Raw genomic sequence first — 23,485 nt, 5'->3', positions numbered from 1 at the left:
ATATATTATAATATTTCTGTTTTTACTGTGTTTGTGATCAAATCAGCCTTGGTAAGCTTAAGATACTTCTTTTCAAAAACTGCACTGACCTCAAAGAGGTTCAGAGGTGGAAACTGGCTTTCATATAGTATCATTATGAAATGTTCAGGAAATGTTCATTATTAATATGATGGACCCCTGTGTGAACTCACTTTATACATCCTCTAAAACTGATCTAAAGACCAGTTGATTAAAAGTAATTGCTAGAATGCCAAAATTGTAATTTAAATTGTTCATTAAGTGTCCAAATATTTTGGGGGACACTGGAATATCCACTCTTGCCCTGGAGAAATGGCTGAGTATCTGATTACATATTTAAACGAGAATATGAGCCACACTATTTTACCACTATTTCTTACCTCTTGCAGTAAGGGGAAAAGAGGGTTATCTCCCTGTGGGTTTAGGTGAAGCAGAATGCACATTTTAACTTGTGTGTATTTGTGGGCGGGGTTCAGCGCTCCCAGTCTGCTCCTGTCACATGTTGCTTGCAGAGATAACATGTAGGCTAGAATCACTGCACAGAACCAAGGTGTCCCCAGAGAAATGCATGCACTCTGGCTGACCCTGCCGAACTTCCTGAACTGCCTGAATGCATATCAACACAATTCACTTACCTTCAGCCTGTCTGCAAATCTGCACCTCTTATTCAGATTGTGGGCTGTTGTCAGGTCAAATTAAGCCTAATAACAGCTTTAGCTAATGGCTAATTTGATGTTGAATCAAAGGGAAATACCAAGTACGGTATCTGTGCTGTTCTGCTTACTGTTGAGCTTACAAGGTGATATTCACCTAGCTAAGTAGCTTCTGAGCGTTCTAATCAACCTGAAGTAGTCAATGCTCCTTTTTCTAGGTGGCCCACCTGCATGGATTAGCTGTCTTTGAGGACTACTTGTACGCAACTCGCTCTGAACCCTCCAGTGGAGCAGTGGTAGACATTTTACGGATAAATCGCTTTAATGTCACAGACCCGGAGACGCTAACCAGCATAGGAAATGCAAAAACAATAAGGGTTTACCACAAGCTCAGTCAACTAAAAGGTAAAGTATGTTTTAGGCTGGTTTGAATTGTTTGTTTAGACTGAACAACATGTCTAGGAATCTGGGGGTTTTGTTTCTTCATCATACACATCACTTTTTAGCTTTTGTTTCAGGTTTTGTATTATATATTTTAATGCAAAAATACATTCTTCAAGATTATATGTGTATACGGATATGCTAACTGCAAATGTGACACCAGTGTCCTCTCTTCAGTCAAGGGCCATGCGTGTGAAGTTGACCCTTATGGTAAACCAGGAGGATGCTCGCACATCTGCCTTCTCAGCGGGAGCTACAAATCCCGGAGCTGCCGCTGTCGTACCGGATTCAGCCTGGGAAGTGATGGGCTGTCCTGCAAAAGTCAGTCCACCATAGGTCACATTCTTTCTTTTGTGCACTATAGCTGTTCAAATGTGTTGTTGTGAAAATAATAATAATAATTAATAATTATTATAATAATAACTAAGGCTGTCAGTTTAACATTTAACCCTGTAAAGGCTGGATTATAAAATAATAGCCTGCAAAATCGATTGGTTTATTTAACCTTTATTGAAAGGCAAAACCTAAATAAGTGTTTATGATCATAGCGCTGTAGTTTTTATTGTAAGTGCTCATTTTGAAATCTTACTAACAATATAATATTTATTCTTATGTGAACTTCATAAAAATCAGTAAATATTTCACAGCAAAAAGACATGTTAACCACGACCTGAAGGTGAACATATTTAGAATGATACTAAAAGGCCTTTTACTTGCTAAAAAATATAAGCCATCAATCAGACGATAGAAGGCATGTAGTAGATTGTGTACAACAGGATTTTCAGCAACATTTTGATCATGCTGATAATTTAGAGGCCTTAGAAATTTGTAACAAATATGATACAGTTGTCTTTACAGGATTAATGCAATCAGTTATTTAAAAAAAAAAGTAACAGTAAAAATATGACGCAGTTGCATAAATTCTATAATTCCCTATTATGTAATTATTTTCTCTTTTTTTATCTATTGAGAGCCCTAATGAATATATATTTCTTGTCTGCCACCAGAGTGTAAAAAAAAATGCACCCAATGGTTTTATGACACTTAACGTCATGTCATCCCTGCCTAAATGGTGATGGAATATGTGTTTGTTTTATTAGATTCTCATCAGCTATCCAGAGCTGGAAATTTAAATGTGTGTGTCGTTACACTATTAAGCGGGAAGATTTAGCGGTTCAGCATTTGCACCAGTCTTGGCACTAACTCGGATTGACAGAGATGGAGATGAACTTTTAAGGAGATTGGCCCACGTGGTTGTGATGTTGTTTTATTGACTGCCTATAGAATGATTCATTACTGCCATTTCCACTCTGTTCCCTATACGCAGATTCTGCTGATCAATGGACGTTTTACTTAGTTGACAATGAAAGCTATGGGTCAATTAATGATGATCCTGAGTTAAGCATGAAGTGACTGCAATAATGAACCAAGCTCTGCATCTTGAGAAGTTTCTGATTTATACCGCCAGCCAGATGTTCCACTTCCTGTCTCTTTCCATCAGATGAGAAGCTATGTTAAATGACTGTGGCTGCCTTCATCCAATAGTCCCCGTGTTGTTTGATATATAGGTCTCAAACCGCTTAATTGTCTTCATGGTAGCAGAGCTCTTCCACTCAGAATGATAAATTGAAGTGATATTTGTGTGGTCTCACCCACACTGGTGTGGTCCCATGAGGAAGGGGGTGGATGTTGAGGTGAGGTCCCTCTCTTTACCCAGAATCCTCCTCCTTTGCCATTGGCCTGGCGCATAACAGACAGACCGGGTCGCCCTTTGTGTAATCCCCACTGTGACTAGAGGTTAATTTATTTGAGCTTGTTGCAAGCCCATGGGTAACCTCAGCTTTTGTTGTGTGTTAATCTGACAACAGGAGATTTACTGTTTATAAACAGAATCTCAATGAACAAAAATATCATTGCTGGTGCTCGTCAAATGAATCCTCTCAATCAAGATCATTTTTGCCTAGGGATGCTAAGTGGGGCTGATTGCACCATTCATTTCTGTAACTTAACACATCTGCCTCTGCCAGTTTGGGCTTTGTAGTTCTTCACATAACTGATTTGGGATCAAACAAAAAAATTATACACTACTGGTGTCACGATGTGGGTAGATGAGGCACAAAGCGAAGGGGTAATCCAAAAGGTGAGTCTTTAATATCAATCCAAGGGTGTAATACAGAATCACAGCAGAGATAAGCACCACAACGTAACTTCAAAGCAAGACAAAGGAACTGAGGAAAACACAGGGTATATAAACACAAGGAACGTGATTAGGCAAAACTGAAACAGGTGGAGAACTTAATCAAAACAGGTGAACAGAATAAACGATGATTAACTAAGCGAGAACAGGAACTGAACCAAATAGGGGCAAACAGGAACTAAACTGAGACAACTGGTCAAACGTTTGGAATAATTATACTGTATATATAGTTTACATTTTTGAAGGAAGTCTCTTATGCTCTTCAAGGGTACATTTCTTTGATCAAGAAACAGTAATATTATGAAATATTATTACAATTTAGAATAACTATTTTCTGTTGTAATATATTATAAAATTTAATTTATTCCTGTGATGACAATGTTGAATTTTCTGCAACCATTACTACAGGCTTTATTGTCACATGATCCTTCAGAAATCATTCTATGTTGATCTGGCACTCAATAAACATTTCATATTATTATCAATGTTGAAACCAAGATACAGTACTATTCAAAAGTCCAGCCCGGGGTCGTCACATGTACTTGCCGCAAGCCCGCCGGACGCTCCTTTGTCGAATCCGCCGGCCGCGCCGTTCTCAAGCTCACCGGCCTCTGCTCACTCAAGCCAGCCTCCGCATACTCTAGGCCAGTGGTTCCCAACCCTGGTCCTGGAGGCACCCCAACACTGCACATTTTGCATGTCTCCTTTCTCTGACACACCAATTTGAGGTCTTGAAGTCTCTACTAATGAGCTGATGACCTCAATCAGGTGTGTTTGATTAAGAAGACATGCAAAACGTGCAGTGTTGGGGTGCCTCGAGGACCAGGGTTGGGAACCACTGCTCTAGGCCGCCGCACACTCAAGGCCGCGGTGTGTGACGCTGATTCGTTGTGAAAGCGAAACTACTTTGTTCTTCCAAAAGAGGACACGACTAGAAATCAGTGGTTAAGTTGTATTTACAACACTGTTCCAGAACAATTTAACCCAAATATTCAGATGTGTCCAGCGCATTTTATGGAGGACTGTTTCCTGATCCTGGTAGAGTAGACTACAATGCCGGCTGTTCTGACTCACAGACTGTAAGTACTTGTTTTATATTTAAAGAATTTGCCACTGACGATTCAAACTCGAGTTGGGCAGTGTAGAGTAGCACTTGTTGTTTGTCATTTCTCTGATCACAAATGCAGACATGGTTTTATGTTTACACGGCGCGATGCAATGCGTAAAAAGACAGTATAAGTCATTATAATCCGTAATTATGTCCCCACTGGATGCAACAAATGCCTCGTTTATAATGGGTTTTAATGTTTTTGTCTCGTCGCTCCGGCCGGACAGGGCATCACAGTATGGTAAGGGGCATAACATTTCCTTCTCACGCTTGAGGTATTTGACCAATCATAACGCACTGGATAGCTGGCCAATCAGAGCACACCTCGCTTTTCAGACCGATGAGCTTTGTAAAAATCGACACGTTTCAGAAAGGCGGGGCATAGAGGAGAAACAATAATATACAGTATGTGGAAAATAATGTGTTTTTTTTAACCTTAAACCGCATAAACACATTTCATTACACCAAATACACAAAATAATGTTCTTTTTAGCAACATCATATGACCCCTTTAACATCATTTACTTTCATTCTTTTATTTATATTTTATGAAAATACTTCTATTCAGCAAGGACAGATTAAATTGATAAGAAATTGACAGTAAAGACATATATTACAGAAGATTTCTATGCGCATCTCGTCAGTAAAGCCGGTCCCATGATTAGTAATAAATCTCCATCACCTGCTTTCAGATTGAGCGGCATTCACTACACAGAGCCGTAGTTCACGAGATGCGCATGACAATCGCATGCGATTAATTGCACAGCCCTAGTTCTTTTTAACTTTCTATTCATCAAAGAAAATCATGCTTTCTACAAAAATATTAAGCAGCAATAATAAGAAACACTGATAATAATAAGAACCATTATAAATATTTGTAGCACTGATAATAACTGAGCAGCAAATCAGCATATTAGAATGATTCTAAAGGATCATGTGACCAAAAAAAAAATCATAAGTATGCCAACCTTTTGACCAGTAGTTTAAATGACATAGAAGGACTTATGTTAATATTTTCTATCTGTGTCATCGCAGAACCCAAGAATGATCTTTTCCTGTTCTATGGAAAGGGACGACCTGGGACAATCCGTGGTTTGGACATGAATGTGAAGTCTATCAATGAGTACATGGTTCCTATTGAGGACTTGGTGAATCCAAGAGCTCTTGATTATCATGCTGAAACCGGAAACATTTACTTTGCTGATACTACAAGTTTTTTGATAGGGCGTCAGAAAGTCGATGGAAGCAGTCGGGAAACAATTCTCAAAGATGGTAATTACTGAACATTTTGAATTCTTCTTCATATCATTGGTATTTTCAGTTTGTGAAATTGCTTCATTTTCTTACACAAAGACTCTGTTTATACCTGAAATCGCTTGAATTAAAATCAAATAAAAGGTACAAAGGTTGTTGTTGTTGTTTTGATAACAGCTTTTCAGCAACCGAATTATGTGTGCTCTTACAGATCTTGATAATGTGGAGGGGATTTCAGTGGATTGGATTGGAAATAATCTCTACTGGACCAACGATGGCTACAGAAAAACCATCAGCGTGGCTAGGCTGGAGCGGGCATCTGAAACCAGGAAGACTCTTTTGGAGGGAGACATGTCTCACCCTAGAGCCATAGTGGTGGATCCTTTGAATAGGTACTGTAGAATAAACAGCTGATCATCACAATCCTAGATTATGTATTATACAATGATTTTAAATGCTTATCAACATTCATAGATGCATGATTTGAATAGAACTATTTGTTACTTTTGTTTACTTTTTTATATTTTATTATTATTTAACTACCATGGATGCACTAATATTTAAATTGATAACCAATAAATGGACCATATTATAAAATCTACACTACCTTTCAAAGGTTAGGGGTCTGTACTTTTTTTTTTTTTGAAAGGATATTTTTTTTAAATAATTTTTAATTATTGAAACCGCATGTTTCCTACCATCACAAACGTTACCAATCCCACCAATTTGTGGGGCGGGGCTTTTCAAATCTGGTTAAAGGTTTCTATTTCATGTGTTTTTGCAGCATTGAGTAATGTAGCCAATCACAGACATATGTGTTGGTTTCGTGAATGCAGTGGCCATTCAGAGGTTTAAGTTAGTCAGAATCCACTCACCACGCAAAAGTGCTGAGGTCTACACGTGCACAGATCCTCTCAAAAGAAAGTGTAGGTACAATGTAAATAAGATGATTGATTATAACATAACTTTGTGAGATCACGATGAACTAAGATGTGTGACAGCCTTTTAGTGATTGTGAGGAGAGTGTTATTTGCACGCTTTCTAGGCTATAATCAATTCTGAATTTGAATAAATTCGCTTAAGAATTCATTCTTGAAACTGTGATGAATGACATACCAAGAACCATTAATCCAAGATTGTCACTTGCCATTGTGTAACATTTACTATTTGAGTTAACTGAGTGAAAGTGAAGCAGGTCCAAGCTGGTGTGTTTGAGTGGAGGCATATTCATGATTTCACGCATACTCAATGAGGTGTAGAGTTATATTCAAGAGTTATATTCCATTTCAAGATGTGAATTAATTATTTTCATGGGGAAAAAAACATTTAAATATGTCATTTTGATGAACAAAGATGAGTTTTAAGGGATACAATTAGTGATTGCAGGGGGACTTTAACCAATATGGTGCCAGAATATCAGACCTCCCTAGGTGTGTTCTATGTTTTGTGGATATGGCCATATACCTTATATTAACTGAAAAATCGGTTACACTTTATTTCAATAGTCCACTTGAGACATTCTAACTATTAGTAACTTTGCAACTACATGTCAGCTGACTCTCATTAGAGTATTAGTAGACTGTTAGGATGGGATTAGGGTTGGGGTTTGTAGAATAAGTTGACATGTACTTGCAAAGTTACTTATAGTTGGCAGAATGTCTGTTGGGGGACCAACAAAATAGTTGTTAGCAGATGTTAAGTCTGCTAATACTCTAATGACTGATAGTTGACATGTAGTTGCAAAGTTAGTAGACTGTCGAAAGTGAACGATCAAAATAAAGTGTTACTGAAAATCTGGTAATCTAAAATATGCTTGGAAAAACACAAGTAATCCAAAAACATTTGCAATCTGTGATGAAATGCTGAGTTCTACTCACTTTCCTCCTGGCCTGAAGGAACAGTCTTCATTCCAGTTTATTTACTAACATTTGTTTACACTGCATGGCTTCAGAGGCGATTGCAATTGTACATAGAGTAGTGAAGCATGTATGTCTGTACTGGTTAATGTGTGTGTGTGCACCAGTAAGCTGGCATGGCATGGCCAGTAAAAATGGTGAGTTTGATGGCCCAGAGCCAATCTCATTATCACCCTCCCTGGGTGTGAGAGTAACTCATGAATCCTGAGGAGGTGCAGGCAGCCAAGGCTGAAGAAGCGAGATACTGCAATGAGGCAACAACCACTCTCGGCCCTCTCATATCCAATCAGACAACCTGCTCACTCTCTTTTTATCCGATTAAAAAGTACTCAAGTACCGAAATACTGATTGGTCGATGGTCGTCAGATCTTTTGGGGCATTCCAAGTGGTATCTTGAAGATGCGTTGAGTACTTTTTAATTAATTTATTTTTAAATCTCTGTAAATAAATGGCTTATTTAAAAGTGTGCACTTATCATTAAGTAATTAATATAGGTTGGAATAGATTTTTACCATCTTTAATGAACACAAGTGGTGTTGACTACCAAATCATTTGAAGAGAGGGAAAGCAAATGCAGAATAGTTTCATTATTTCCAGACACAATGGGTTCATTAACTCATGCCATAATTATATTCATTGCTCAGACCTCACGCTTGTACAATTTATGCGACTCTCTATCTCTCTCGCATTTAATAAAGCTAATGTATCTTGAATGGAGTGCTAACAATAAAATAAACATTGGGCAATGACAGGAAGCTAGAAACTGTCTTTTTATGAGTTTGTCAACAGATACTTGCAAATAGTGCACATTTGCATGAGTAAAATGCAAAAATGCCAACTTATCTCCCAGTCACCACCACATGTCATTCCCGATGGGATAACTTCAGTGGTGTGGAAGCGATTAAAATCTGCATTAAAAGCAATGTCTGCTGAACTGCCAGCTCAGAGGATGTCATGCAGACTGCTTGACACTATTCTTTGGGAGTGGAAAGCTGAAGCTTTCTGGAGCTAGGGCTCAGACAGGAAATGAGAAGCACACCTCTTCTGAGGCGCCATTGATGTGTCCTGTTTTGACAGCCGGTAAAAAAAAAAAAGTCTCAGAGGAAAAGGATGAAGGTGGAAGATGGAAATTTGGAGTGGATGTAAATTTTTGACCTCTCTAACAGGCCATCAGAGCATAGACTGCATGCACTTTGAATGACAGCCAAAATAGAGTGATTCATGTACAGTGCTTCAAAGCAAAACTAGCTTTTTGTGGCTGTAAGAGTGAGAAACTTATCAGATTTATGATAAGTTAAGAGGCAACTTATCAAATTGTAAGTTTTAACAATTTAATAATTATTAGAATATTATCCAATATTATTATAATAACTTAATCTTTAATTAATTTAAAAATTATGAAATTATCATAATTTTGTCAGTCTTGTGTTTTGTTCTCCACGTGCTCCATGTCCTGGTTCCCCCCCTTATTATGATAATTTGTTCCAGGTGTTCCACGTTTAGTTATATTGATCCCAGGTGTGTCCCATTAGTTTCCATGATTTAAGCCCTGTGTGTTTCCATGTCTAGCGTGCTGTCTTGAACGTCGATCCCATGTCCTACGTGTGATTCCTTGATGTCAATAAAGACTGTTGATCTTGATTCTCCTGCATTCTCCTCACTCCTAGTTCCTCGCTCCTCACAGTAGGCACACTGTGACAGAAGACAGCACCGATAACAGTAAGCGGCGCCCCTTCTCCCCATTTTGTTTTCGTTTTTTGAAAAGTCTTTTGTTTTCTTGTTGTTTCTCCCCGCGATATGGAAACCGCTGCACATTTCATTGCTTTAGCCCATAAGGATCTCCCCTTTTTTTCGAGTATGCCTGGGAGTTCTGCATTGGGTATGCCTGGGAGAGACGGCGTTGGATGACGCCACCATCAACTCTCTGTTCTGGACCTCCCAGATAACACGGGACTAAGCTGGAGGGAAGGGATCCTCCAGTGTCTGGAGACCGTCCAGCCCCGAGCCAGAACCAGCCCGCCATCAAGTCCGCCCTGGCAGCGGCATTCTCAAGCCCGCCGGCCGCTCCAAAGTGAAGTCCGCCGACCACGGCATTCTCAATCCCACCGGCCACACCGATGTCAAGCCCACCAGACGCGCCATTCACCCTTACCCAAAGGAGGAGGATGAGGAGGAAAAGATTGTTCTCGGCCCTCATCCTAGCCCCAGCGCTCGCTCCAGTGTCGGCTCCAGCCCCAGAGCTCGCTCCAGAGAGAGCTCCAGTCCCCGAGCTTAGCCCAGAGAGGGCTCCAGTCCCCGAGCTTAGCCCAGAGAGGGCTCCAGTCCCCGAGTTTAGCCCAGAGAGGGCTCCAATCCCCGAGTTTAGAACAGAGAGGGCTCCAGTCCCCGAGTCTAGCCCAGAAAGGGGTCCAGTTCCCATGTCCAGCCCAAGGAGGGCTCAAGTCCCCGGGGTAGTAGGGGTCCATCTGTGGATGCTGGGCCGAGTGCCGAGGCCAGGCTCCCCGAGCTCCCTGTTCCGCCATGGCCTCCTGAACTGTCTGCTCCGCCATGGCTCCCCGAGCTCCCTGTTCTGCCATTGCCTCCTGAACTGTCTGCTCCGCCATTGCCTCCTGAACTGTCTGTTCCGACCATGGCCTCCTAGTGTGCCTGCTCCGCCATGGCTTCCCAGTCTGCCTGCTCCGCCATGGTGCCCCAAACTGCCTGATCCGTCATGGGTCCTGGAACGGGTAGCGCCCAACCCCCTCCCCATTGGATATTGTTGACGCGCTTTCCAGGAGGGGGGAGTAATGTCAGTCTTGTGTTTTGTTCCCCACGTGCTCCATGTCCTGGTCCACCCCCCCCAAATAGATATTTGTTGATCCAAATGCGGTGTTAAATGTGTCCAAAATATTAACAATCCAGTGAAAATATCTTACTTAAATATCTTAATTGACCCTTCGCTGGGAATTTGATTGACAGGTGATCTGACAAATCATAACGCCGAATCTGGCATGTTGTTCATCAAACAAACCAGACAGGAGAGTAGATTAACGTCGGTGGAGTTGAATTTGAAAAATGGTGTGTATTGACATCTTTCCACAGTTGAAACAAGATACCTTCTGATGTTCAGTCATGTTTATTTTGTGCTTTAACTAGTAAAGAGGAAGAGATGATCGATTCACATGCCACTTGAACTTAGACGCTACAGCGATCTGTCACAATACATTAAAAAGCCACAAAATGGTATTTATTGTTTGAATTTCTTAAAACAAATGACCAAATTTGAAAGCTGACTTTGTTTTATACCAAAAGTAACCTGCTCTGTCTTGTGTGTTGTCAGTGTCCTCTTTGCTCTACAATGTATTTTTCACTGCATGAAAGTGCCATGACTTGTCGGACATCGCAACAGTAACTAAGGGGGCGAAGTCTTTGCGAAGGGTCAATTATGACTGAATTGAATCAAAATACCTTACCAATTTAACCTTTATTTTTATGATATCTAGTACAATTTTGGCTGTGTTGTTTTGACCCACCTCTGTGGGCTTATTTATAGAAATGAGGTTAGGCCCTGTAATTAGAAGTTGGCCATCTATCATTTAGGCAGGTGGCATGTTGATCTTTGTCTGGTCTGCTGGATGGGCTTCCCTCCCTGAAATAACACCCACCTGTCCTGATTTCTTTATCTCTTCCCCCCATACAGTATACATCTCTCTGTTGATGCCAAAAGCAGCCTGTGATAACATGATAAGAATGAACTTGCCTGACTCAGTAACTCTTTTCTCTCTTTTAGTATCCTGCATTCTGTCATTTGGACTATCACAATTTACATCTCTGTCTTTCCATTTGTTTGATATATTTTTTATCTCTACTCTGTGCTCACTTCATTGCTGTCCTATCTTCATTCCCAGGAGCAGATTTTCTAAACTGTGGGATTTTCTGATGGTCAAAACTGATTTTGTATACTCCTACCAGTTCATAGAGCATAAACTCCACAGTGTAATGAAGTCATTGTTGTTCTAGCTTGATTCTCCAGTTTAGGGAATTCATGAAATCTTCAGTGTCTATCTCTCACTCATATCCTCAGCTATATTTACTCCTTATTTTTGTCTTTATTTCTCACTTTCTGGCCATTAGCTACTCCACAAACACATTCAAAAACATTAAAAACTTTGGGTTCAGTATTTTATTTTTTTAGAAAAGGGTGTTAATTGATCAAAAGTGACAGTATATTACATACTAATATAGCATTCTAATATAATAGTTATTTTCAATTGTAATAATATTTCACAATATTGTTGTTTTTATTGGATTTTTGATCAAATAATGCCGACATGTTGAGCATTCTTGTTTAGCATTCTTTCAAAAACATCATAGCATAACATCAGAAACATTAAAAAAAAACACCATTGGAACAGTACTGTATATGCAACTTTTTTTAAGCATTAGATGCACAAATTTTGTGTTTTTTTAACATGAGAAATATTGGAATATTATTGGATTAAATTGTTTTTGGTAACACTTTAGAATAGGGAACACTTACTCACTATTAACTATGACTTTTCCCTCAATAAAATCCTAATTTGCTGCTTATTAATAGTTAGTAAGGTAGTTGTTACGTTTAGGTATTGGATCGGATTAGGGATGTAGAATAACGTCATGTAGAATAATTAATATGTGCTTAATTAGTACTAATAAATGGCTAATATTCTAGTAATATGCATGCTAATAAGCAACTAGTTAAGAGACCCTAAAATAAAGTGTTACCCTATTTTTCTGCTGGCTTAAATCCAAATTATTTTAAGAAAAGCCTCATTGGACAAGTTTACATCAATTTATGAAATATTGTCAGCAACTACTTCAGGCTACATTTTTAACCCTAGTGTTTATTGTTTTGTTTTGTTTTGTTACTGTAAAATTAATGCCAATTATTTTTTTATGCTTGATTATATATGTCTATTTTTTTACATATTGGACACAAGTGTGGACATATAATTTTGTGTGTTCAATATACAGTAATTGTGAGCATATAAACTGGTCATAAATAGTTTAGTTTCACCTCCTAAAAGTTATACTGTGTTATATTATAAATATTACATATAAAATGTTATGAAGGTTAAACACCTTTTTGACTGACCATTAGCTGAAAAAGTAAAAGTAAAATTATATATATAAAAGCAAGACTTCATTTTTTACGAGCCTCAGGCCCTGTTTTGTGCTGTACTCATGGAAAATGCCATGTAATCTTTGCTCATTTTGGTTGGACCCTGCATGCTGTTACAGTCTGAAATGTGCAGCCTTGGATCATGCTGTTTGTCTTCTGAATAATTCAGGTGGTCATGTAGCCAACGCACCGGGACAGAGAACGCTTGATTCGCCCTCTGTCCAATTCTGTTTTATGTGGTGTACTTGAAGCACGGCTTGTATCATTGATGAGACAGAAAAGCTTGCGTTGACCGCTGAGTAGTACTCAGAGGCAACAAATCCCTTAAGCACACTTACTAGTGAAAGGATCATGTCAGAACGTTGACCTAATCACTTTTCAAATATCACTAACCCATCACAGTTCATGTTGGCATCTATACGCCTAACGTAGAAAGGGAAATGTAAAAAAAATACATATGTACACATAAACAGATTCATTTCCAGATTCCCCTATGTGCGAGTTGTTGACTTTGCTTAAGCATATTTTGTTTGTTATGTTCAGTTAAGCTTGTACATTTTTAGACCTGCAGGCAATTTATTTCAATTTGCTTCAGCTGTACACTTCCTGTCTTAGCGAGTAATATGTGATTGATATTCATGCCTGCTTCAAAAGTAAATACAAGTGCTGTTTTCAAGGACTACACTGACTCTGTTCTGGTTTTGGGTACAGTTGGATGTACTGGACGGATTGGGAAGAGGATGAGGTGAACGACAGCATCGGTAGAATAGAGAAAGCCTGGATGGACGGTTCCAACAGGAACATATTTGTCACATCTAACATGCTGTGGCCTAATGGACTTACTCTTGACCATGGAACCAGTACCATGTACTGGTGTGATGCCTATTATGATCACATTGAGAGAATCTACCTCAATGGCACTGGCAGAATGGTGAGTGAAATTGCTCAAATATTGCTATTTCTTAGTTTAGAAATCTTAGAAATCAAATGGGATTATTTTTAACAAATGAGAAAGAGCTTCCTAAAACCTGAAAGAGAATTAACATTTTAGCGTGGGTTCCCTCATAATTTAATTGAAAATACTTCTTCTCTTGTTCTACAACATATAAATTATCACCAGTCATACCTCAAATGTGAATTTTGTTTCTAATAAGTTGCTAATATGGCCCTCAACTCCAATGCTAATGCTGGCTTATAAGGACCACAACTCAACAATTAATCAAGCATGTACACTCACACTTGCACATTTTTAATCCGGCAGTGATTTCAAAAATGAAATTGTAGGTCTTACTGTGCCTAGGTTGTTGCACAGAAGGGAAGTAACTTCAAGTAATGTTCACCACAAACTTTATTTTACTCCAGATCGAAAACCACTTATAAAAACCCATTTGAAATTCCTGAGGGATCCCATGGCAAATTAGCTTCCTGGATAGGCCTATGGATTGACGTCATGACTAAACTGCTCTATTATTGAGACAAACGTTGACAGAATAAACATATAGAGCTATAAAATGTATGTTGACTGCACAGCTTGGATAATTTGGTTTTGGAAGAATAATTTAATGCAAAATGAGCGTGCATTTTGAGATTTTGCTGCCATATATTTGAAGCATTGGAACATTGTTGACATTATTTTTTAAACTTTTCATTCCATTACTGTGTAGGAGAAAAAATTAGATGTTAAAGAGAAAAAAAGTTAATCTTTTTTCTGAGTTGTCAGAACAGTGCATGGTAATGTGTGTGTGTGTGTTTTTTTATTTTTTATTTTTTGCAATTCACTGTAGGTTGTGTACAGTGGCAGGGAACTCAATCACCCGTTTGGGATTGCACAGTACCAAAATTCCATCTTCTGGACGGAGTACATGAATGCCTCCATCTTCCAGCTGGATCTGGTCTCTGGCGAAGTCACTCTGTTGAGGAGTGAACGGCCACCTCTGTTCGGGCTCCGAGTATATTATGCACAAAGCCAGCTGGGTAAAGTCACTTTAACTTAACACTTTAAAAGTCAATTTAAGAAAAGTTAAAGATTACAGAATTACACATTTTTTTCATCTTTTTTAAAAATAATATTTTGATGAGTAATGGTCAGACTTAATATTTTTTCCCTTTTAATTCATACAGGTAAGTTGTAATGTAAATTGAACTTACCACAACAAAGATTAAGGAAAGATTTAAGGAAGATGAATTTACTAAATTGAAATTCCAAATTTTTTTTTAAAATCTCATTTTAATTGTTGGCAAGAGTAGGCAACTTCTGTTTACGTTCTCCATTTTGTGACCTAAGTCATGTTGCTTCCATTTTGAAAACTTGAAGAGTAAATTAGAGCATTCTGGAAAATTAATTGTTCTTCTTCCATGGCAAGAAAAAAAAAAAGTTCATTTATTAATGTGTACTACCATTCCATAGTTTGGGCTCAGTAAGATTTTATTTCCTTGTTTTTGTAAGTGATTAATACACAGAGGTGGAAAGAGTACGAAAATATTCTACTCAAGTAAAAGTACCATTACATTAATTACATTTTACTTAAGTACAAGTAAAAGTACCAGTCTAAAAATCTACTCAAGTAAAAGTAAAAAGTAGCTTGTTTAAAATTTACTCAGAGTAAAAATTACTTAGTTATATTTTAACTGTGGGAGGGAGGCAAAAATGGTATAGGCCAAGGGTGTCAAACTGAGTTCCTGGAGGGCCACAGTCCTGCACAGTTTAGATATAACCATAATTAAACACATCTGATCCAGCTAATCTAATCATTTAGACTTATTTAAAAACTACATGGTATGTGTGTTGGAGCAGGGTTGGAACTAAACTCTGCAGGGCTGGGGCCTTCCAGGAAGTGAGTTTGACACACATAGGCCTATAAATCTCAAACCAGTTGTTTTTAATTAAAGGAATCAGTTTTTTAGAATAATAAGACATTTGTGCTGTTACCAGGCAAATTAAATTAGTATCAACAAAACTACACACTGTTTAATGTAGGACATGAATGCATTTAACCTGCAGTTACAAATGCAGAAATAATGTTTTGATATATAAGACATCAAATGTTAAATACTCATTTGAAATTATATTAACATTTTTTTCTAAATTAAAATCTAAAGATACTTTAAATGTGAAATTAAAACCGCCAGTAGGTGTCAGCAAGTCACTGTTAATAAGTGAGTCATCGCGATTGAACCGAGTCATTTAAACGGTTGATTCATTCAGGAATGAAACACCGTCATTGCTCAGAGATGCAAAACTGTGCTATATGGTGGCTGTGTTTGGAATTATTTTTGTCAAAATAGAGCAAAAACAGGCAATATGGTGTCTAAAAGTCTCTTAATTAACTTATTGTTAATTGAACTGTTGTAAAAAAATAAATCTATATTGTAATCATGTTGATTTTTGGAGGAAAAAACGTCACTCTTTGCGATTTACTATATGAAATGATATAAATATATACATTTTCTGCCCCTATATCTTCAATTTTGTGATCATTCTAAATGCATTTTAACAGACTGAATCACGCAGTGAAAGAACACACTCTAAATGCACACGTGCACTAGTCTAATCTACTAGACTTCATGGCACTCTGTAGGAGTGTTTTGTTTGGTTTTTGGCAAAATACTGATAATGTCAAATCCCACATCGTTAAAACCACAATTAGGATATTATCGCAGACGATATACAGTATATCGCACACCCTGCACCACTGTCTTTTTGGCTAATTTGTGCAAAACCTTTTGTTAAGCTGTCTAAGCTTCATTTTAACCACCAATGCAACAATGCAAGTATTTACCTTAACTCTACATTCTTGCGAAGGGTTGATGTCGAGATTTTATAAGTTGCTAGTTTGGTCTCCCTAGGCAAACATAGCTTACACTGCATAACAGAGCATTAACATGGCCAGGGGTTCACTTCATTTCCTTCGAGTTGAACTTCAGCAGAATACGACGGGGTTTCGTTTTCAGCTGGGTCTGCACCACTAACGCCTGTCTTGTCCGTCTCCATCTTTCTTGTGATTTTAGCACCGGTTTGTTCTCCTGCCCATAATTTACTGCAGTAGTTTCCAGGGAGCAATTTTTTTTTTACTCAGTAATTAATGTGTTTTAAAATGTAGCGAAGTACAATACTTCAAACAAAATATACTTAAGTAAAAGTAAAATTACTAAATTAAAATTTTTTAAAATTGCTTTAAAAAGTAGTACACAAAAAAGCTACTCAATTACAGTAACGAGACTAAATGTAATTTGTTACTTTCCACCTCTGTTAATACATCAGGAATGCATTTTTTAGATAAAAATGTGACAGTAAATACTTTTACATTTTTGCAATGAAATAAATGAATACAATTTAAAAAGATCTAATTAAATTTAAAATCTAATTAAATACCGAACCTAAACTTTGTGGATGTTTTTCAATTCATTTCTGAATGATGCACAACTTTTGACTTTGGTACATAATGGTTCATTTTTACCAAACTGTAATATGCTTGAAATAAATGCACAAAAAAATCTGGTGGGAAAATTGTTTCACATATTACATGGAGTAGTGCATTCTTTCAGAGAATTCATAATAAATGACATTTTTACAAACAGTGCAGCTATTACAATTGTTCATGGTTTTAACTTTAATCAGCATAAACCCAACTGCAGAGCTGGAGCCGTACTGTTGAGTGGGTGGGTTTAATCTGCTCAAGTGGGGGCTTAAGCTCTGTTTAGAATGTTTAACTCTGTGTGGATGTCTGAGGCAAGGAGGGATGATTACTGTCATCTTCGCTCATAACTGCCAGTCACAACACGCAGAGGGAGGGACGCTGCTCAGCGGGGCCCTTGCACATGCAGACGAGCAGCACAGAGAACGCAGCCGTGTGTTCGGCTCCCACATGTTTCATCTCTTACTTACCTAAGGGCGGTGCGTTTTCAGAGGAGCAGACAGTACGCTGCTTGTCAGAGAGACTCACTCTTTTGAGAATGACTACATAGGCATTCGGGACCAGCAGACTCGTATCATGTTTTAAATATTCTCCTCTTGACATCAAACTTACAGCATTCACAACACCAAGACTTGTGACAGGAGAAGGTGGGGAACTGCTGTTATGTCATGTATGAATTTCCTGCCTCAAAAATATGGGCTTTTTGACAGTCTACGTTCTCAGCCGAAGAGGAATTTCTTCAAAGCGCTTGTCAGGAAAAAGATTAATTGTGTTTCCGCTCCCTGGAGTACCACAGATTGGCCATTACAAAACAGTTTTTATCTCATTGGTTCAGGCAATGCCTTTCAACCCCTCTCTAAATGAAACCTTATTATTGTCCCCATGCCTCAACTTAATAAGTGACAGTTTGCTCACAAAACTGTGTTTTTCTCCTCTCGTCCCCCATCATAGGTGTCATTGCCCACACAACAAATGATGTCTTGTGAAAGAATAAGAGTGTCAAAAGTGGCTCTCGTCTCCAGTGTTTCCCATAATTTACTTGACATGTGATTAAAAATAATGCCCCCTGTGTACCACCAGCATCCCAGAAGAGCAGGAAATTGGTTCTGAGTGGGCAGTGAAGAAGAACTTTATGTTCTGTGCTTCAAGGAGAGACATTGCTAAAAGCCATAAAGGGATGAACACATAAACAGTCGTTCTGCCAGTGGGAAAGAAGTTTTGTAGATATCTGTTGTTTAGGCCTATGTTTATTTTTTAGGTGACAATGCCTGCCGGGTGAATTATGGTGGTTGCGGTACCCTCTGTTTGGCCGTCCCAGGAGGCCGGGTGTGCGCATGTGGCGACAACCAGCACCTGGACAAGAACAATGTCACATGCTCTGGTAGGCTGTTTTAAATACCATTCCCTTAGAAAAATACAGGACAAAGAGTCTGTTGAGGACTAAGAGAGCCTCTTAAAAAATAAAATAAAGAAATTGGTTACCAATGTGTTCATTATAAGTAATGTAAGTAAAATTTTCTAAATGACTATCAAATTGTCGTATTTAAATTATTTTATTTAACAAATGTTTATAAATAGTTAAATGTAAAAACCTCTGAATGTCAATATGTTTGTATGTAAAATTTTTCAAAATTTCCAAAAACCTATGCCTTTGCTGGTGGCCATTGTTCATCAAGGCCAAGGTATTTTTTTTTATTATTGTTACATTTAACTTTGCTTTTAAGCATACATTTAAAATGTCTTCTTATTTATCATTTAAAAAAAAATCTATTAAATTATTTTTTAAATCATAAATTGCTAATTTAATGCTTCATTTTATTTTTTATAGCAGTCCTAGTCCTTCATAGAAGTCATCAGTCACTCAACTAAAGACAAGGACAGAATCTAAATTTGTGCTGCTTTAAATAGTAGCATGCTTGATTTAATTGAAAAAGTAGCATGACAATAATGGTAGTTTTAGTTTTACCCTCAGACTCCACATTGCCCAAACACTGAGACTGACTATAATTTCCTTTAAGTTTTTTTTTTTTTTACAATTCAGTTTTTTCTTCTCCTGAAGACTCTGCAGGTCAAGAGGAGCCCCAGCAGTGCAAAACTGATGAGTTTCAGTGCAGAAACTGGCGCTGCATACGAGTCAATTGGATTTGTGATGGAGATGATGACTGTTTAGATGGCAGTGATGAGGAGGCCCACATATGCTGTATGTACCTTGTTTTCTTTCTTTATATGCTTGTGATGTATTTACTCAATACAAAATTTCCATTCTATTCAGGTATCACAGGTGTCATCCATTTTTTTTACTGAACTGGTAACAAGATGAACACTACAACAATGTCACAAATTATTATAATTTTTTTTTTGGAAGGAAGTCTATATTTAGTTGATCAAAAATATAGTAAAAAAATAAAAAAAACTTCAGGATTCAATGAATATATTTATTTGAAATAGATGCCTTTTGTAACATTATAAATGTCTTTACTGTCAGTTTTTATCAATTTAATGCCTCCTTGCTGAATAAAAGTATTAATTCATTTATTTAAAAAAATAAAAACTGAAAGCCCCAAACTATATTCATACATATTAGTTTGACATTTTTCAATACATTTTTTTATTAAAATCCCCACGTAGAAGTCATCAAACAAATGTGTTGATTTGTAAAGAGAACAAAGGTGAAGTGAGTGGTCAAAAATACAGTTTAACCCCTTAAGTGCCACCCCCCTATTTTTGAACAAAGACGTGAAAGTGCACTATCCAAACTTAAATTATTATAATTCATGAAAACTTTGGAATACAGACCTAAGGTTGGACTCCTTTTTAAGAAGATAATCTGCAGATTACTGCAGAAGTAGAATCATTTCAAAATATTAAAGTATCAAAAAATTATAGAAGTTTAAATTTGCTATAAAGAAAATGCACTGTACCAAGTTTTTTTATTTTATATAAAGTAAATATTTTACAAAATATTTTTTAATCCAAAATTGATATAAAATTAAAGCCTTGTGTCTAAATAAGTTATGTTCCAAATTTGAAGTTGATAAAAAAAAATTAGGTTCCTGTAAGATTTTATTTAGGGAGTTATACCACAAACAGCCACCGGGTGCCATCCAAACATTTTTGTTGATGCATTTTTTCTGTCACGAAGGTCTACATTTCTCTGTCGATATTACTTCTATCAAATAACCAAACAACAAACAAAAAGAGCGCCATTGGGCCCACCTGTGGTTAATGGTCATTATGCACATTTTTTTATTCACAATGCCCCAAATGACTAGTCAGAATCAATAATTCCAGAAAGCTGTATAATAATAAGTAAATGCATATGCTGATAAAATATAGACCGTAGCTTGAATTGCACTGGATAAAAGCATCTACATAAAGGTAAACCTGAACAAGCAGCCTGTTTGCATATAATTTGTAAATGATTAACAAGTTGTTAATTGGCATCTCAGGGAAAAACGGCTGCAATATCAAACGGGAAGAATGCCAGTATCAAAATGTTCTCCCATGCAGTGCATCCCACAGCACAATCAGCTCATGAGCTAATCGATAAGATAAGCACCATGTTAAAACGTTTGGGGGCTGAGTCATTTTTCACTATGAGAAATACTTTAACGTGATGTTCTGCCAAAATGATCAGAATTGCAAAATCAATTTTCTGCTCTGCTGGGATGTCCTATAGTTTAATACAGCTGAAACTTTACTGCCTGATCCCACTTGAATCCGGTTTTCCATTTTATCTGTTACTCATTGTCTGTTGGGGACGCGTTGAGTATCCAGGGTTATGAGTAATAGCAGGTTATATTATCAAATAGAGCAAATAGGAGAGGAAAACACAGGTGCTACTTTAAATAAACCCAAAAGCCTGAAGGCAAACTCATATTTTTGAGATAAATGTGAAGCTAGCTCAAGAGAATAGATGAATAGCACCATGAAAACTGCTGTGTCAAAAAAAAAAAAAAGTAGAGTATTATGGATATGAACTCACTTATATGTAGAGCGGGCTGTCAGCAGTATAACAAAACATGTCATAAATAAATAAACATACATAAATAAAAACAATAGAAATATATATCAAGCATTTGCAGCTTTGCAACATACAATATTGATACAATATGTATTTTTTTTTTTAGAACAAAACATTTTGTTTGACATGCACTGAATTTTTTGTTTCTGTTGTTCCTTCCAGCTAACCACAGTTGCCCGGTTGACCAGTTCAAGTGTCCCAATAACCGCTGCATACCCAAAAGGTGGCTTTGTGATGGAGCCAATGACTGTGGAGATAACGAAGATGAGTCTAATAAAACATGCTCAGGTAGAACTCTACTCCCTCATATACATTAAGATTCATGCACCAACATCAGGGTCACTTATTATAAAACGTATAAAACTTATTAATCCTCTATGTATTATTTTATTATTCTTTCTTATTTCAGAGTCACATAACTGTAGAACATTAATATCACTTAATTATTCATATTTAATAATTAACATCATATTATAAGTGGCATAACTGGGCAACCCACATACAAAATTATTTTTTCTTGTAGTCTTGTTTAAATTATTAAAGTTTTTGCTACATTTTTCAGCCAGAACATTTTATTGGCATTACATGCATATTTTCATATTTTAAGATGCAAAAAATGTATTCTAAGGTCATATATACTATTACAGTTTAAAAACAAATTGTTTTAAAACATGGATTTCAGTAGGAACTGTGAACATTGCCGTTTTCTTATGCCATTGAAAAGTGAGTGACAACATCAGCTTTTGCAATTGTAGAGTGATTCAACTTCTATTTTTTAAATGTTGGTTTATTATTTATCTCACTGATGTGTTTGAATTCGCAGTATCTGTCAGAGTTGAGCTACCTTCTCAGGTACTGTAATAGGCCAAGGAGCGTTGACTTGTTTTTTATGAGAGCATGATAATCGATAAGTGCGTATGTGCAATGAAGTGAACTTTCTTGCTACGGATTGTCAGAATCACTTTTCCCCAACCTTCTTTTTACAAACTAGAGTAACACCTGGCCTGTTTCCAGGAGTTAACACTCTTTCACTAGTTTAAGTGCTGTAAGATCAATGGAAGGGAAGAACAGATGTGATAAATGCTGTCAACAGTCTGACATCCCTCTGATAAAGCTGACCCTCCAGCCGGAGACGGCTCAGGCCTTTGTTGACTTGGCAGAAGCTGTTAGAGCAAAGCGATGTGGAACACAAGTGATTATACTGAATCAGTGAGGAACTGAAATTGACAGCAGATGTTAAAGCGATTTAATATTTCATGATTCAAGATGATCTGAAGCAGAGAATTGCTTGAATTGGCTGTAAAATAGTCTCTGGTGTATCAATGAAATTTTGATCAATTAGCTCGGAATTAAATTATTGCCTTTTGGTGGGACTAATTCCTGGAGTCACGCGTCAGAGTAAACCACTTTAAAGAAATTACCCTTAGACTTAAATTGATTACCTCTTATATGTGTGTTAAAAGTATGGCCACTAGGATTAGGATTCAAAAACTGGTGATTTAGGGTGTATTCACACCAGGAAAGTCCACTAGTTTACTTGCTTTTTTTTTGTTTGGTGTGGTTCTCTTTCACGCTGCCCTTTTTGCAAGTGAACCAGAAATTGTAAACAAAACCACACATGTGCTAAGGTCATCCATTCATTGGACAGAAATTCTCAAGTGTACCAGAGTTCGTTTGGAACCGAACCGAGACCACCTCTTCAGCTGGGTCTCAGTGCAGTTGTTTGGTCCGCACCCGAGTGTGATTGCTGTATGCACACCTGCCCAAAAGATCCGCACCAAGGGGGGAAACGAACTTGAGTTCGATTCAATGTCACTAAACAAGACAGGTGTGAATACACCCTTAATAGTGGGTGTGTAGGTGTGTGTGTGTGTGTGTGTGTGTGTATTTAAATAGAACCAAAAACAAACCTATTGCATCTTTCATTTTTGATTTAACATCATCTCATAATTAGTGTTCTGCTCAGCAAACTTAGTCATGTAACAAAAGTTATGGCTGACTTGATTTATGTATTGTGACATATTTCAGAGTGAAACAGCTTTTAGAATGTGAAAAATTATAGGGCAGGACTGTATCGATATACTTTTTTTTTTTAATTCAAGCTGGGGTGGTGGTGACCAGGGTAGCTTGATGAATGGGACCTCAAGAGCAGAAAACGCACCTCTTATCTCCATTTGTGGCTGTGTGGGTTTTATATGATGGGTGGTTGGACTTTAGTCAGGGTAGACAGCATTTACAATTTTTTTCGTGGATGAAAATGAGGCTGTGCGCAATAGACCTAGTCTTTACAGTGGCACACACCTATATATATATATATAT

The 23,485-nt window shown here is 37.4% G+C and overlaps 1 protein-coding gene across 1 annotated transcript in view; it reads left to right on the top strand.

Moving 5' to 3' along the window:
* Positions 1–23,485, top strand: part of LOC107568233 (low-density lipoprotein receptor-related protein 1B-like) — a 159,521-nt gene that overhangs the window by 34,585 nt on the left and 101,451 nt on the right. Inside the window, exons 7-15 of the mRNA XM_016254167.1 lie at positions 890–1,076; positions 1,290–1,433; positions 5,453–5,689; positions 5,883–6,063; positions 13,439–13,658; positions 14,512–14,701; positions 18,401–18,523; positions 19,202–19,342; positions 21,329–21,454. Of these exons, the coding sequence (XP_016109653.1) occupies positions 890–1,076; positions 1,290–1,433; positions 5,453–5,689; positions 5,883–6,063; positions 13,439–13,658; positions 14,512–14,701; positions 18,401–18,523; positions 19,202–19,342; positions 21,329–21,454 (1,549 nt within the window). The remainder of the gene's footprint in view (positions 1–889; positions 1,077–1,289; positions 1,434–5,452; positions 5,690–5,882; positions 6,064–13,438; positions 13,659–14,511; positions 14,702–18,400; positions 18,524–19,201; positions 19,343–21,328; positions 21,455–23,485) is intronic.

Source organism: Sinocyclocheilus grahami, unplaced genomic scaffold (assembly GCF_001515645.1).
Source record: "Sinocyclocheilus grahami isolate Dianchi unplaced genomic scaffold, SAMN03320097.WGS_v1.1 scaffold1226.1, whole genome shotgun sequence".
Taxonomy (NCBI): Eukaryota; Metazoa; Chordata; class Actinopteri; order Cypriniformes; family Cyprinidae; genus Sinocyclocheilus; species Sinocyclocheilus grahami.
Note: the sequence above shows the minus strand (reverse complement) of the source record. Positions and strands in the feature narration are given on the sequence as shown.